Below are 13,255 nucleotides of genomic sequence, written 5' to 3' on the forward strand. Positions count from 1 at the left end.
CCGCCCTTGCCACTTTAAGAGCCCGAGCTCCGGGAAGAGCCGAAGCCGGTCCCTTACCGAGGTGTCGCGAGAAGCGCCACCGCGGCTACTTCTCGCGATGTTTGGCGGCGCGAAAGGCGGCCATTTTGGAGTCCCCCCCGCTGGTTGCTCCGGCGGCGTCTCCCAGGCTGCGGCTGGGACCAAAGCCGGCCCCGCTGGTGGCCGGCCGGCAGACACGATGTGGCGGCTCCGCTGTAAGGCCAAGGGTGGTACCCACGTTTTGCAGGGGCTGTCCAGCCGGACCCGCTTACGGGAACTTCAGGGCCAAATCGCCGCTATCACCGGCATCGCTCCGGGTAGTCAGCGAATCCTCGTCGGCTACCCGCCCGAGTGCCTGGATCTCAGCGACCGGGACATCACTCTTGGGGACCTGCCCATCCAGTCAGGTACGGGCACCGGCTGGGGCCGGGGAAGTCCTGGAGGACGTTGAGGGAAGTGAAGCCAGTAAGGCAAGGTGCCGGTGGGCCAGCTAGGGGCTTCGAGGACCGGAGCTCCGGCAAGGCAGGGACAAGTGTCAAGTCCTTTCCGAGTGGTTGGGAGAAAAGCCCAGAGCCTTGAAGTTCCTGGTTCCCCAAGCCTGCTTCCAGGTCAGCCTCGGGACCATCTCATTCATTTTGTTTCCTCTTGTTTTTCCAAAGGACAGCAGGACCCTTTTCCGGTGGTACGATGTTTTTGTTTTTTGTTTTGTTTTGAATTTTTACCTTCTGGTCCTGATCAGCAGGCCAGCAATTGAGATACCGATTTTGTCTTATTGTTTTTCCCTTTTGTTAATTTGTTTTTATAGTTTGTTTCGTGTACAACTTTTCTTGGACTTTATTAGCTGTAGAGTTTCGTTCCCAGAATTAAAACTTGAACATCAATGTTGATCAAGAGCTTTTCCAGTCTGTGTCAAGGACCCTCTAAACATCAGTTGGTTTAGTCATGCCAAGTGCCAGGAGAACACCCTAGTCACCTATTGAGTCTGTGGTGAACATCTGAAAAATGCGTGGTTTTTAAATGCAAAATACAGGAGATTTTGTTTTTCAGCGTATCTTTATACATAAGAGTTTTTTCACTAAGTTGAGATGCAGCTTGAAGCATTTTGCTCCGTTTTCCTTTCCAAAGACACGGTGGACTAAACAACAAACAGAACTTAAGTGTTACTGGTCTCTTGTTTATAGAGTCGGGTTCTCCTTGGTAACCCACTTTATGCTTTAACTCACTTGGCTCATAATTTACCAGGTTGGCTAATAAACACCCCATCTGTAATTCCTCTGCACTTCTGGGTCTGCTTTATTTTTCACAGGTGACATGCTGATTGTTGAAGAAGACCAAACCAGACCAAAAGCTTCACCTACATTGTCAAAACGTGGTGCTCCTAGCTATAGCAGGGAAGCTTTGCCTGTACTTACCAGAACCGCAGTCCCGGCAGACAACTCTTGCCTCTTTACCAGTGTGTACTATGTCGTTGAAGGAGGAGTCTTGAATCCAGGTTGTGCCCCTGACATGAGACGCCTCATAGCACAAATTGTAGCCAGTAATCCAGACTTGTATAGCGAGGCGATCCTGGGAAAGACAAACGAAGAGTATTGTGAATGGATCAAAAGGGATGACACTTGGGGGGGCGCGATTGAGATATCCATTCTGTCTAAGTTCTACCAATGTGAAATATGTGTAGTAGATACACAGACAGTCAGAATTGATCGTTTTGGGGAAGATGCGGGCTATACCAAAAGGGTTCTGCTCATCTACGATGGCATCCACTATGATCCACTTCAACGTAACTTCCCTGATCCAGACACTCCTCCTCTAACCATTTTCTCCTCAAATGATGATATTGTTCTTGTCCAAGCACTGGAATTAGCTGATGAAGCTAGAAGAAAGAGACAGTTTACTGATGTAAACCGCTTCACCCTGAGATGCATGGTATGTCAGAAGGGGTTGACTGGACAAGCGGAAGCAAGGGACCATGCCAGGGAGACAGGCCACACCAACTTTGGAGAGGTGTGATCTGTTCATGGTAAGAGTTGGAGCCTACTACCTCACAGATCCAGAAGGCTCTGGGTTCTCCAATAAGCTATTCATAACCCTACAGAATAGAAGAACACATGCTTGGACCATCCTTTTGACTTAAACCAGTAAGGCTGACGCTGAAATTCCTTGTTAAGATTAAAATTAGTGTGCAAGTTTACAGATGTGTGGCTACGCTAGTGGCATGCCCTCTTTCTACTAGGGTGATGGAATAGGTGGCTTGGGCCACCTGAAGACTGGAGTCTACTATAAACCAGCACCCAGCGGCTTTAACTTACAGAAGAAAACATCTTATTGTAGGTAATGTGAAAGCCTTGCGGAGGGTCACTGGACATGCACCACAGTGTCTCCAGTAATGGGTTCCTTTTAATAACTTGGAATGAGTTGGTAGTTTCTAAATTCTGAATTGATTCATCAAATGAAGATGCTCAGAATTGTCAAAACTTTTTATATTGCAATTTGGTAGACTTTATAAGTGTATCTAACAACTTCTGAGTGCATAAAAAGCAATTTTACAGGGATGCGTGTGTTTCTTGAGAATGTTGTCTAAAACAGGAATTGGGTCCTGTTTGAGATTTCTGGCATATAAAAGTAGAATGTATAAGAGGGAAAGGTGCCTGAAGCAGCTTACTGAAGCTTTAAAAGACTGTTGGCCTCTTGTTTTAATGCAATTCATGTGTTGCTGTTTGTCACATTAGATAATTTTTCTTTTAAATGAGCAGGGTATGCCTTTTTAATTGCTAATTTAGTTTAAAATTCAAGAAGTATCTTGAAATTTGAGTGATGGCTTTTTGTTTTTGTTTTCTTTTTCTGTGTTACATATCAGTTTGTCTGGAGGGATTTCATTTCCTCAGCCTTTCTGCTCAAAGCCCTTCCTCCAAACAGGTCTTCCTCTAAAGTATTAATGCTGTGCAGGCTTTGATAACTTCGTAACAATCTTTTTCATAGATAGCAGTGTTCCTAGCTCCACTTTGTTCTTTTCGACATTCCACATTTCTGCAAGTTAGTACTTTACCTGTGATCTTTGACTTTCAGTTTTTAAATAACTGATTGGGTTTGTTTCGCTTTCAAAATATGAAAAGTTTTTAAATCCTTGCCTTATACAGCTCTCTGAGAATCCTACTACCTAGATCAGATATGTAGCCATTTGCTTGATGGATCGATCCTCAAGGCACACCCACTCAAAACTTAGCTTCTCTATAGAATCTTCCAGGTAAAATCTTCTACCTCTTAATTCTTGTGAAGATCAGGGATCTTTAAGTTACAGTGTGTTGTGCATTCTGTCATACAGTGTAAAGAGGCATACTGTTGTGAAGTTTTCTTATTTCCATCCCATATTTATTAAGTAGCTCAGACAAACATTGGCGTACTTTAGACACATCTTTTCCCTTGTATCTTAGCAAATGTTTTTAAATTAAGGTCAACCCTTAGCCATTTACTTGGTAATGGTAACTTAATGTAAAATTAAGGAATGTTAAAGTCAACACTTTAGAGAAAGTTCCTTTAAGGAACAGTTGAACAAGTCACAAAGTACACTTCAGTCATCAGGTGACAGTCAGTCCTTGATTTGAGACAGCGTCTCCCCATGTGTTTCTAGCTGGCCTGGAATTTGCTATATAGTCCAGGCTCCTCAAACTTGAAGTAATCCTTCTGCCTCAGCCTCCTGAGATTACGAGCAGGGACCACCACACCTGGCCAGATGACTTTTCTTGAATACCCTTTGTGCACTGTCAGGCAATGACAGTTACTACATAAATTGAAAATATTTAATTTTGTTTTTTTTTTTTCACTGAGCCTTAAAGATAGCACCAATGAGCTTAGAACACTGAATATTTGGCATTCGTGATATTTAACTTAATTTAATAAGATATTTAATTTAAAACTGTACATTAAAAATATAGCACTGGGTAACATCCATCAAATCGAGTTTTTTGTTTCATATTTAAAAAGTTTGCCTTCCTGTACCACTTGAGCATCCAAATTTAATGTTTCTAAAATTTTGGATCCAGACCTTTGTTCATGCAACAAGTATTTATTGAATAACTTATAATGTGTCAGGCATGTTCTATTTTTTGAAAATATATTCCTGTCACTTTAAATTTGAGTCTATGTCATCTACAGAGGATTAGTTTAGTAAATGTAAAGAAATAGAATGAGCACTTGTCTTAAAAATCAAACCCTTCATTCTAAGTGTTTTTTATACATCTTATTTAGTATTTATTTAGGGACAATTTCTTATCCTATTTAATCTTTTTCCTGGTTTGTCCAGTTGCCAGGTAGGCACTGATAGTCAAATGGCTTTCAAAAAGGTGTTTTAATTATTTGACATGAGAACTGGCGTTAGGGTAGTGTTCTGGTTGTAGAACATTCAAAGTGAAGCATTATATGCAAATTATTTAATTATTAATTTATGTTCATTCTAAATACAAGCTAGTAAGTCTCAATATAAAGGGTTTGTTGTTGTTTTGTATTTTTTCTTGTGCTTATTAAGCTCTTGAAATATTTATTAATGTGAGTAAACTCATTTTGAGAATTTTGAAGAATCTGTGAATTTAGTTGCACCATAACTAAAAGAAACTTTGTCCTACTGAAAACCTTCTTGTTTGTTAGGTTGTTGTCTGTCCTGCAGGAATTTCTTTTTTAATTAAAATGACACAACTTATATTAATGTGGTAGAATACTACTGCTAGAATAAAAATTATACTCTTGCCCCTACTACCCCATCCTTCCCACACTTTTCTTTGGATTAAAGATTCAGTGTGTTTTTATGAAGATACTCTCCCTAATCATGGTATTGACCCGAATTAACGTCCCTGGAAATTTTGTGATATGGCAGCCATATGAAGACATCGGGTGTTACCACATCTTTTGCTAGTTATTCATGGCTGATTCCTTAATTGTTCTCCATGAATGAGAAGTGGGCATAATGAAATGGCTACTGGCCAACCTAACCCTGTTTTTAGAAACTAATACCATTATGCCGTTTGAATATTTTGTCGAGTTCCAGTCCCAGAAAACAAGAATCCAAAAGTTGCATTACTTACTACCTATATATTCCCCTCACTGCTCATGCCCAACTTGCTTGTCTGTCTAGCTTCCTCCCTTCAAGCTGCCCTAGCTGAATTTTCTGTCCTTTTGGAAAATATACAGTAGGATATATGTGAAATTAAGTAACAGTGATCCATAGACACAAATTATATAACATGTTATATATTAAAAATCAGGTGGCCTTCTTAAATTTACATATACTAAGAATTACGTTTTTTTCATGTGTTGAAATTTTTTTTTGCAGCACTTTAAATTAGAGAATAGGAGTTTACGTAGCCTTCTAGAGATCCCAAGGACAGGAAAGATCAACCTTGAGCTGCCAGCCATCAGCTCTTCATCAGTTATTACCATCAGTATTTACTGTATCTTATGAGAAAGTATAATTTCAGTCACTGTTAGGAGCATGGTCTGTGCCCTCACATAAGAAATGCTACTTCTCTAATGAGATTGCTGTCACTTGTTTAACACTATTCAAAATTTGTTTACAGCACAGAGTTTTAAAATTCATCAAACCTTTTTTAGATTCGTCAAATAGCTCATTTTAAAGTAAGCATATTTTAGGGAGATTGTTTTTTGAGTAGGATATGCAAGCAGTATTTTTAAGGAACACTTGATTTGAATAAGCTAGTTTGTTTCTCCTACAGATAGGAATCAAACCAGGGCTTTGTGCTTGCTAGGGTAAGTAAATGCTCGCTGATCAGCATCCCTAGCCCCAGGATGTATTCTTTTTTTTTTTTTTTTTTGGTTTTTCGAGACAGGGTTTCTCTGTCGCTTTGGAGCCTGTCCTGGAACTAGCTCTGTAGACCAGGCTGGTCTCGAACTCACAGAGATCCGCCTACCTCTGCCTCCCGAGTGCTGGGATTAAAGGCGTGCGCCACCATCGCCCGGCCCCAGGATGTATTCTTAATAACCACTGTAATACGTCAGCACAAACAACTCAATGAATGGAAGATGTCCTCAATTGTAATAAAAGATTTTTTTGTCAAAAATTAGCATTTTGTTTATAGTGCTTTGAATATTTCATTAGGAAAACAAAGTATTATGTTGATACTGAATTATGGATATATGTCTTAATTTAATAGAAAAAAGTACTACTAAAAAGGAAATGTATGAGGTAATGAATGTAAGTAAGCATTTTGCATGGCACTCTTTTTACTTTTGTTTTTAAACACATTAGCCTGTATGTAGGAATTTAAGTATAGTGAAGGTATTATTTGGTTAAGTTATAGGTCAAGAGGTTGAGAATTTCTACTGAGATGATGTGGTTTGCCACCAGAACTGGTATAGAATGTTTAGTTGAGTGTAATCCCAAGTTATTTAAAGGACAAGAGTTTCCATTTCACATTTTGTGCCATTCAGGACTCAAGGTGTCACAAGAAATATATTTATACCAAATTCATTTTTCCTTAAAGAATGCCTAAAAGTACATATAGCATGTTAAAATGATAAGGAATGAAAAATAGTCTGTAGTGCCTGTATTAACACAGAAGAGGCAGAGCTCCTTAAATAATAAAATAATTTTAAAGCCTGAAATACAGAGCTCTAGAACATAATTGCAAAGGGGCCAAACAACCAGGAGTTGTTTTCTTGGCATAAGAAAATGTGTTCTTAGTGAAGATGGACAGTATTGCTTTCAAAATGTTCCCTTGTCTTGTTTGCCAGCAAGTTTTCAAAGTTCATGCATTGCCGCTGCCTGGAAGATGTCTAACTTCATTTTATACAACTCATGATTTTGCCTTTGTTATTAAGATGCATTCATTTTATTTATGACATGTGATTTTTCAATATCTAAATGTCTGAAGTGACTTGTTTTAAAGGAATAAATTAAGTAAAAACATTGTTGTGTGTGCATGTTTTGGGGTTGGGGCAAAGGGCCAACAAAGAATACTACACTCAAGTTACATATTACAAACCCATACCACAGCTTGGATTTGTGTACCTAATTCCCACGCCCTTTGAGTAGTTAAGTGTTTCTCTTTCTCATGTCGGAAAGTCACTCAAAATTTCTCTTTCGCTGACTGTATTTATACAGTTTAAACCCTTTGCTGATGGGTTGTTTAAATGGAAAGGTTGAGCGTGCCTGTTTTATGCTGGAATAGGACCTGGATGGGCTTCCACCTATTGGAAAATGATGACGTCTCTATAATTTTTAAGTGTCAGCAATTAAATACTAGAAACCCTGGAGTCGTTAGGGTTGGCCAGAGCTTAGGTTTTCTAACTTGATCTGAGTCCACAAATACACACAGCACACAAACCAACAATAGAAAGAAATGGATGCCGTAATATCTTTTAAAGACTCAAATACTGTGAAGATTTGTGCATTATGGAAATGATACTAGAAGTCAGTCGGTCTGTACCATCTTGAAAAATATTTTAATATTTGCTATAAAATAATTACAAAAGAACCTCTTCCTCATTTCAAGTGGTATTACAATATTATACAAACGCAAATCAGGGTTTTTCTTTCCCTTATCCCGATGAAGCTGGGGAAAGAGTGTCTTGGCTGTGGTAGAGGTGCAAAGCAGGACATCCGTTTGTAGCAGGTGCATACTTTCCGAAGAGATACAGCTCTTACCGCTCCAAACCTGAAATAAGGCAAACAAGAACAGAAGGTTCACAAAATACTTTGTTTTGAAATTTTGTTCTGATCTGGATGTCTTTGTCTCTCTTGCAATGGCACCAAGTGCCAGGTTACAGAGTAACTAAATGTGACAATAACCCTATAGGTCAAACAAGTTCCTGGTCAGTTCAGGGTGTAGCGCGCAGGAGTTTAACCTACACTGGGTATCTAGTCCTTGTTCCCCTTGTTCTGTTCAGCTGCCACAAGTACCACTCGACCTTTCAGCGTGGCAGCTACCCAGTCTGGAATAGACATCTCCAAAAGAAACCTGGCCCCAAGTATTAGGCATATCACACCATACCTACCTTTTCCCTGTCCCAGGCCTAGTACTCTACCAAATTCTTTATTGCCTTTTTGGTTCTTCATTGCTGAATGTAGCAGAAGGCTCATCTGGATTACTTGGTTCAACATTTCTAGAAATGGATGCCTGTAACATTACCTTATGGTTATCAACAGACCATCATCATGAAACTTAAGCAGGGGGTGGGTTATAACTTGGAAATGGCAGATAGAGGAGAAGGGGGAAAGTACAATTTGTCAATTTGGGATGTAGAGTTGTCCAGAAGGAAAAGTGCTTAGCAAGTAACATGAACATACCTATCACAGTGCACATTCATCCTTGTGGCTATTGTATTGAAATAGTCATCCAAATTGTAGTCAAATTCGGATACTAGAATTCCACAGTCCTTTTATGAGTGAAACTGCTTCCTCTTGGGGCTAGGAAATCAGTGTTCGCTATGGTCTTCATGAATTCCTTCTCCCACAGCATGACCACTACAGGAGACACTAGTCAGGTTCTTAAACCTCCAGAGTGTGAGACAGACTGATTAGGACCTTTTGCATAAGTGCCCTCCCTCTAGGTTCATTTAATAGCAAAGCATCCCATTTGTGGTTTTGTTTGTGTGTTTGCGGGCTCACACTTGAGAACCTCATTGAGTTTGTCCTTGTATTTCCTAAGGAGTGCCAAGGATAGGCATGCACTATCGTGCCTATCTCCAGTTTTGTCTTTCTTACTATAAAGATGAAAACTGAGAAGATGATTTTTGTCTAAGAGAAGCTAAGTTATTTCAGGTAATTCTACTTGTGGGGCACAATGTCACATTTCTCAGGATTACCAAAAATAAGCAAAAATGCAGATTCATTCAGTGTGCACTCTTGAATGGCACTATTGTGTCAGAAACTTCCCTGGATGCTAAATGCACTGGAAGGAAAAATAAATACAATGCTGTTAGGAAATTAGAAGGTGGGTTCCGTGAAGAAAATAATGGGATGGGAAGAGCGAATTAAAATCGGTGAGTCTGGGAGAGCCTTTTAGGAAACGTAGTATTAGGGATGAAAGCTAAACTCTGTGTCGTAATTTAGTCCTTTAAAGAGTAGGAGGAGCATCGAACTGGGAAGTGGCAGCATCTGTAAACTCAGTACTGTGAGAGGGACCCAAGTATTTCCCTAATTTCTGCTCATAGTACAGAGGAAAATAGGTGCTTTTAGACGTGGGCAAGGACCCAGATTTGTGCTGTCTTTCACTGTCTTAAGCCCTTATTCCAGGCACTTGTGGAGATATATATATATAGATATATATATATATAGATATATATATATATAATGTTTGAATGAATATGAATAAATGAAATCAGGGTCTAAGGAAAGAGACACTGGCCCTGATGTTTGTTGTAGAGTGACTAAAAGGGCATGAAGGCGTTCCAGTGAATCATCAGAACTTTGTCTCAAAGGAATTTTATTAGCTCTTACTGGGAAGTCCAAGAGCTTTTGATATGGCTAGAACTAGAGCTTCAAATAAAGTCTTTGACTTTTAAAAACATCTCATCATCATTTCTAAGTACTAGAAATGGAGAAGGGCCTAAAATTTAGAGTCAAATACTTTGGGGGCTTTTCAAAAACAATGCTGGAAGCTAGCAGACAACACTGTGTATGCAGCCACCCAATCAAGTAGAGATAAAGTTATTTCAGACATAAAGGATTTTAAGCATTTGTCCTTAAGTAACTAATAGAAACTGCTATGCCAAAGGGAGGGCTAAGAAGGAAGAAAGTCTGCACTCCAGATAACTCAAGGGAAAGGGGCTTTCTTCCAGTTATTGATGAAGATAACAAAATGACAGCCACTGACCAGCTTACACAACAGTCTTTCCCAAACTGATACAGATGTGAAGCCTGAAGGAGATTTCTCTTCAGGATGAGATTGATAGAAAGCAATGTATGTGTGAGTATACTGAGAGGGAATTTACATAACGGGTGGGGTGAAGGATGTAGAGACAGGTACATAGAAAGGTGAGTGACCATATATCTCATAGCTCAGCTGTCAATGTGTGTGCAATAATAGGAAACTGTGCGTGTGCGTGTGCGTGTGTGTGTGTGTGCGTTTGTGTGAGAAAGGAGAGAGAGAATATGGGGTGAGAATGCGGGCATAGATGTGATAGGAACAAAGAGTACTGTGTAAAAAAATACGAAGCCATCTTCTTGCTCAGTAGGAAGAAGATATCCATATACAATCGGTAAACATTAACTCCAGACTTCCATAGTAGGTGGGCTAGTGGAACTTCCAAAAACAGAAAAGAACTAACTCCTGGAATCTACTTAGAAATTAAGTAGTGTCAGGAACTAAAGTCTACTTTGTATATGACTTAGTTTCCTTTTATATTAGGTTTAATAAGACTCATACTTTGATGAAAGCTTGGTGGTTTATTAGCTATGGCCTATTCTAGAATTTATAGCCAAATTATACTCTCTTTTGAACTCATTCCTAGTTATTCCTTATTTAAAATCGGCTATTTCATTCCCCAGCCTCTACTTGAACTGATATTTTCCTTCCTGCCAGTATGTTAGAGGGCACACTTAGAGCCCCAACACCTAGCACCATGAGGAGACAGGACACCAAGTGTGTCCTGAGAGTGAAGAAAACAGCTTTTCTTTAAGTCAAAAGGAAGAAGGACACTGACCAGGGCGATGTGCATCGAGTATGAGGAGTTTGGATGGAGGCCACAGCTGCTTTGCAATCTTTGTAAGGAATCCCAAGGAGCCAACGTTACTGATTTTGATTTAAAGTGAGTGCGTGTGCACACACCTGCCCATACTTGGGTCACTTAAGAGACTGCCTCACCACAGAGACAGGCTGACTGAGGAAGGAAACGTAAAGCAGTCTTAAAGGAGGTCATTATGCCACACTACAACTCTGTACCCGCAAGGACAAGGACCATGAATGTAGAGTCCCGGAAGCTGGTCTGTAATTGGATGTCAGATTCAGAGCATCAAACAAGAATTCATTACACTCTCATCAGCATCTCTCCACAAATGACCTACAGCGACCATTGAGCTTCATTTCACGTAGTGTTGACTTGGGAGTCTTCCCTTGTCTGTCGTCCAAGCCACCTTCTTAATTCACTCTGAACCTTCAAGGTTCATATTTTTCCAAACAGAGTAAACCAAAGCAAAACCATGCTCAACTCCAGGGAAAACAATTAAGGAAATGGAGAGCAAGAAACAACAGAGTTAGGATAGTAGTTTATTTCAACCAGGACATATGTGTACTTTGAGGACTGGGGAGATGAGCCAAGACTTAGACATAACTCCAGCTACAATGTGGTATACAGCAGGGTGCTGTGCCCAGGTGCCTGAAACATTTATTTCTCAAGACAAATGTCTAGGATGAAAGAGAAAATAAAAGTATTATTTTATTTTATTTAAAAGTCACCTGGGAAAAGGTAGGGGACCCTCTGATCATTCTAAGTTTATTGTAAGTTGAATAATTGCCTGTTTGTGGTCTTTTGGGAGATTCATTGAATTTTTGCTTATATTTTAAGCAAATGTATAAATCATTCACCTATATAAATCTGGATCAAATCCAGCAACCCCAGCCATGGATGGAGCTCCAGTTGCAGTGAATGGATGTGGAGATCCCTTCCTGTTTTCTCAGTATTACGACATCACATATGTTTGATGATGAATTAGAAACAGAAGTCACAGCCCTGAAGACCTCAGTCATCTCTGATCCATACGATGTCAACAGGGTCCTGGGTTGTCCCAAGTGTTCTCAGATTTCCTTCACATTATTTCTCTTCATGGCTCCGGGATACTTCCCTCCCACCTATGATCACAGAGAAAAGAGAAACCATGTGTCATCCTAGAAAACAGAAACATCTGCAAGCCAGAAATGAAATAGAAGATGAAGCAAATTGTTAGAATTGAGTATGCAAATTATCCTTGCACCTAATGCTTCCCACTGGGGAATCTTTTCCCAAAGTGTAGGCAGACTGGAATCATACTGGTGTCTGGCAACTGTGATGGTTGATTGGTTGTCAGTTTGACTGTATAGAAAATGAATGGTTAGGCCCCTCTTCAATACCAGATGAATTCAGAGCAATTCAGTCACAAATGAGCACAAAGCACTAGGCCCTCTTTCCCCTAGCTGCCAGCTGGTGCCTTCTTGTCTCAAAACTCTGAGAGCTGGAAAGTGGCAGACAGCTATGTGACCATGACTGAGCCCACCAAAAGAAAATGAAACATTCTCAAGCCCCGGAATAGTCATTTGAAAAGGTTTTCCTTGCAAACCAATAGATCTGGGGGTTTGGGAGGAGTCGCTACTGGAAGAAAGCAAAGATAATAATTCTCTGGGTACCAGCATATAGGAAAAAGAATTTCTCAAAATCAGGGACTTTTAAAAACCACTGTTTTCTACCAAAATGCCATGCCAGCTCTTCTTGCTGTCTGTTCATTAGTGTCTCACTAGTCTCTTCAAATTGCTACTGCAGAGTGAGGGTCTTGCTTTTTGAATCAGGTTCTAAAATCATCTGGGAAGCATGCCTCTGGGCATACCTGTGAGGTTTATCTAGATTAAGTTCATTGAGTTGAACACCCCTACACATACTAAATGCTGGCTGAATAAAATGGAGGAAGTTTAACCTCCCTATGAAGTGTGGATAGTAACAATGCCAAGGCTTTTAAGTTGAAGACATGGAAACACTAAACTTAATACCCAGCACACAGCAAGGGTTTGAACTGAGCAATCCTTGCAGTACTGATTCTAAGTTTTCTTTCCGCCCTATTACTGCCAGCAAGTGAAATACTTTAAAGTTGGCCATTCGTAGGGATAAGCTACATTCAGGGGAATAAGGCAGCTGCAGAGCGGAAGTCAGTCCCCTCTGGCCTAAGTGGCCTCTGCACCTGGAGGGAGATTTCTTCCTGGAAGCGGGAGATTTCTCACTCAGTCTCCTCTCCCAAACACACCAAACATTTCTCCTCCAAAGAAGTGCTTGCTAGACTGGCGGGGAGCTGACTTTACTTGTTTTTATTGTCCATTGTCACCTTCTCTAAGCAGCCGAAGGGACCAGAGATGCAAATGACAGAGGTCAAGTTCTCTACTTTCTGGCTGTTTGCTCTAGCATTACTTTTTTTTTAATCTGGAAAAGGACTACCTAGAGGGAGAGAAGTTGGTTTTATTTCCCCAGAAAGAAACCGACCAGGCCGACAAATCAGCAAGCAGGTGACTCGGCTACATCTCTCACCTTGATATCCCTGAACCTTCTT

The 13,255-nt window shown here is 40.3% G+C and overlaps 1 protein-coding gene across 1 annotated transcript; it reads left to right on the forward strand.

Annotated features, from left to right (window-relative positions):
• The first annotated feature begins 4 nt into the window (after nt 1–4).
• Nucleotides 5–6,932, forward strand: Yod1 (YOD1 deubiquitinase). The gene is made up of 2 exons (XM_075987840.1): nt 5–425; nt 1,325–6,932. The coding sequence occupies exons 1-2, from the start codon at nt 98–100 to the stop codon at nt 2,026–2,028; spliced, it is 1,032 nt and encodes a 343-aa protein (XP_075843955.1). The 5' UTR covers nt 5–97; the 3' UTR covers nt 2,029–6,932.
• Nucleotides 6,933–13,255: the final 6,323 nt, after the last annotated feature.

This window comes from Microtus pennsylvanicus, chromosome 10 (assembly GCF_037038515.1).
Source record: "Microtus pennsylvanicus isolate mMicPen1 chromosome 10, mMicPen1.hap1, whole genome shotgun sequence".
Classification (NCBI taxonomy): domain Eukaryota; kingdom Metazoa; phylum Chordata; class Mammalia; order Rodentia; family Cricetidae; genus Microtus; species Microtus pennsylvanicus.

What these genes read in the sequence shown, in the direction of transcription:
- Yod1 (XM_075987840.1), top strand. Translation starts at nt 98, where the DNA reads ATGTTTGGCGGCGCGAAAGGCGGCCATTTTGGAGTCCCCCCCGCTGGT. An exon ending in GGACCTGCCCATCCAGTCAG is followed by an intron (nt 426 to 1,324) that starts GTACGGGCACCG and finishes TATTTTTCACAG; the next exon opens with GTGACATGCTGATTGTTGAA.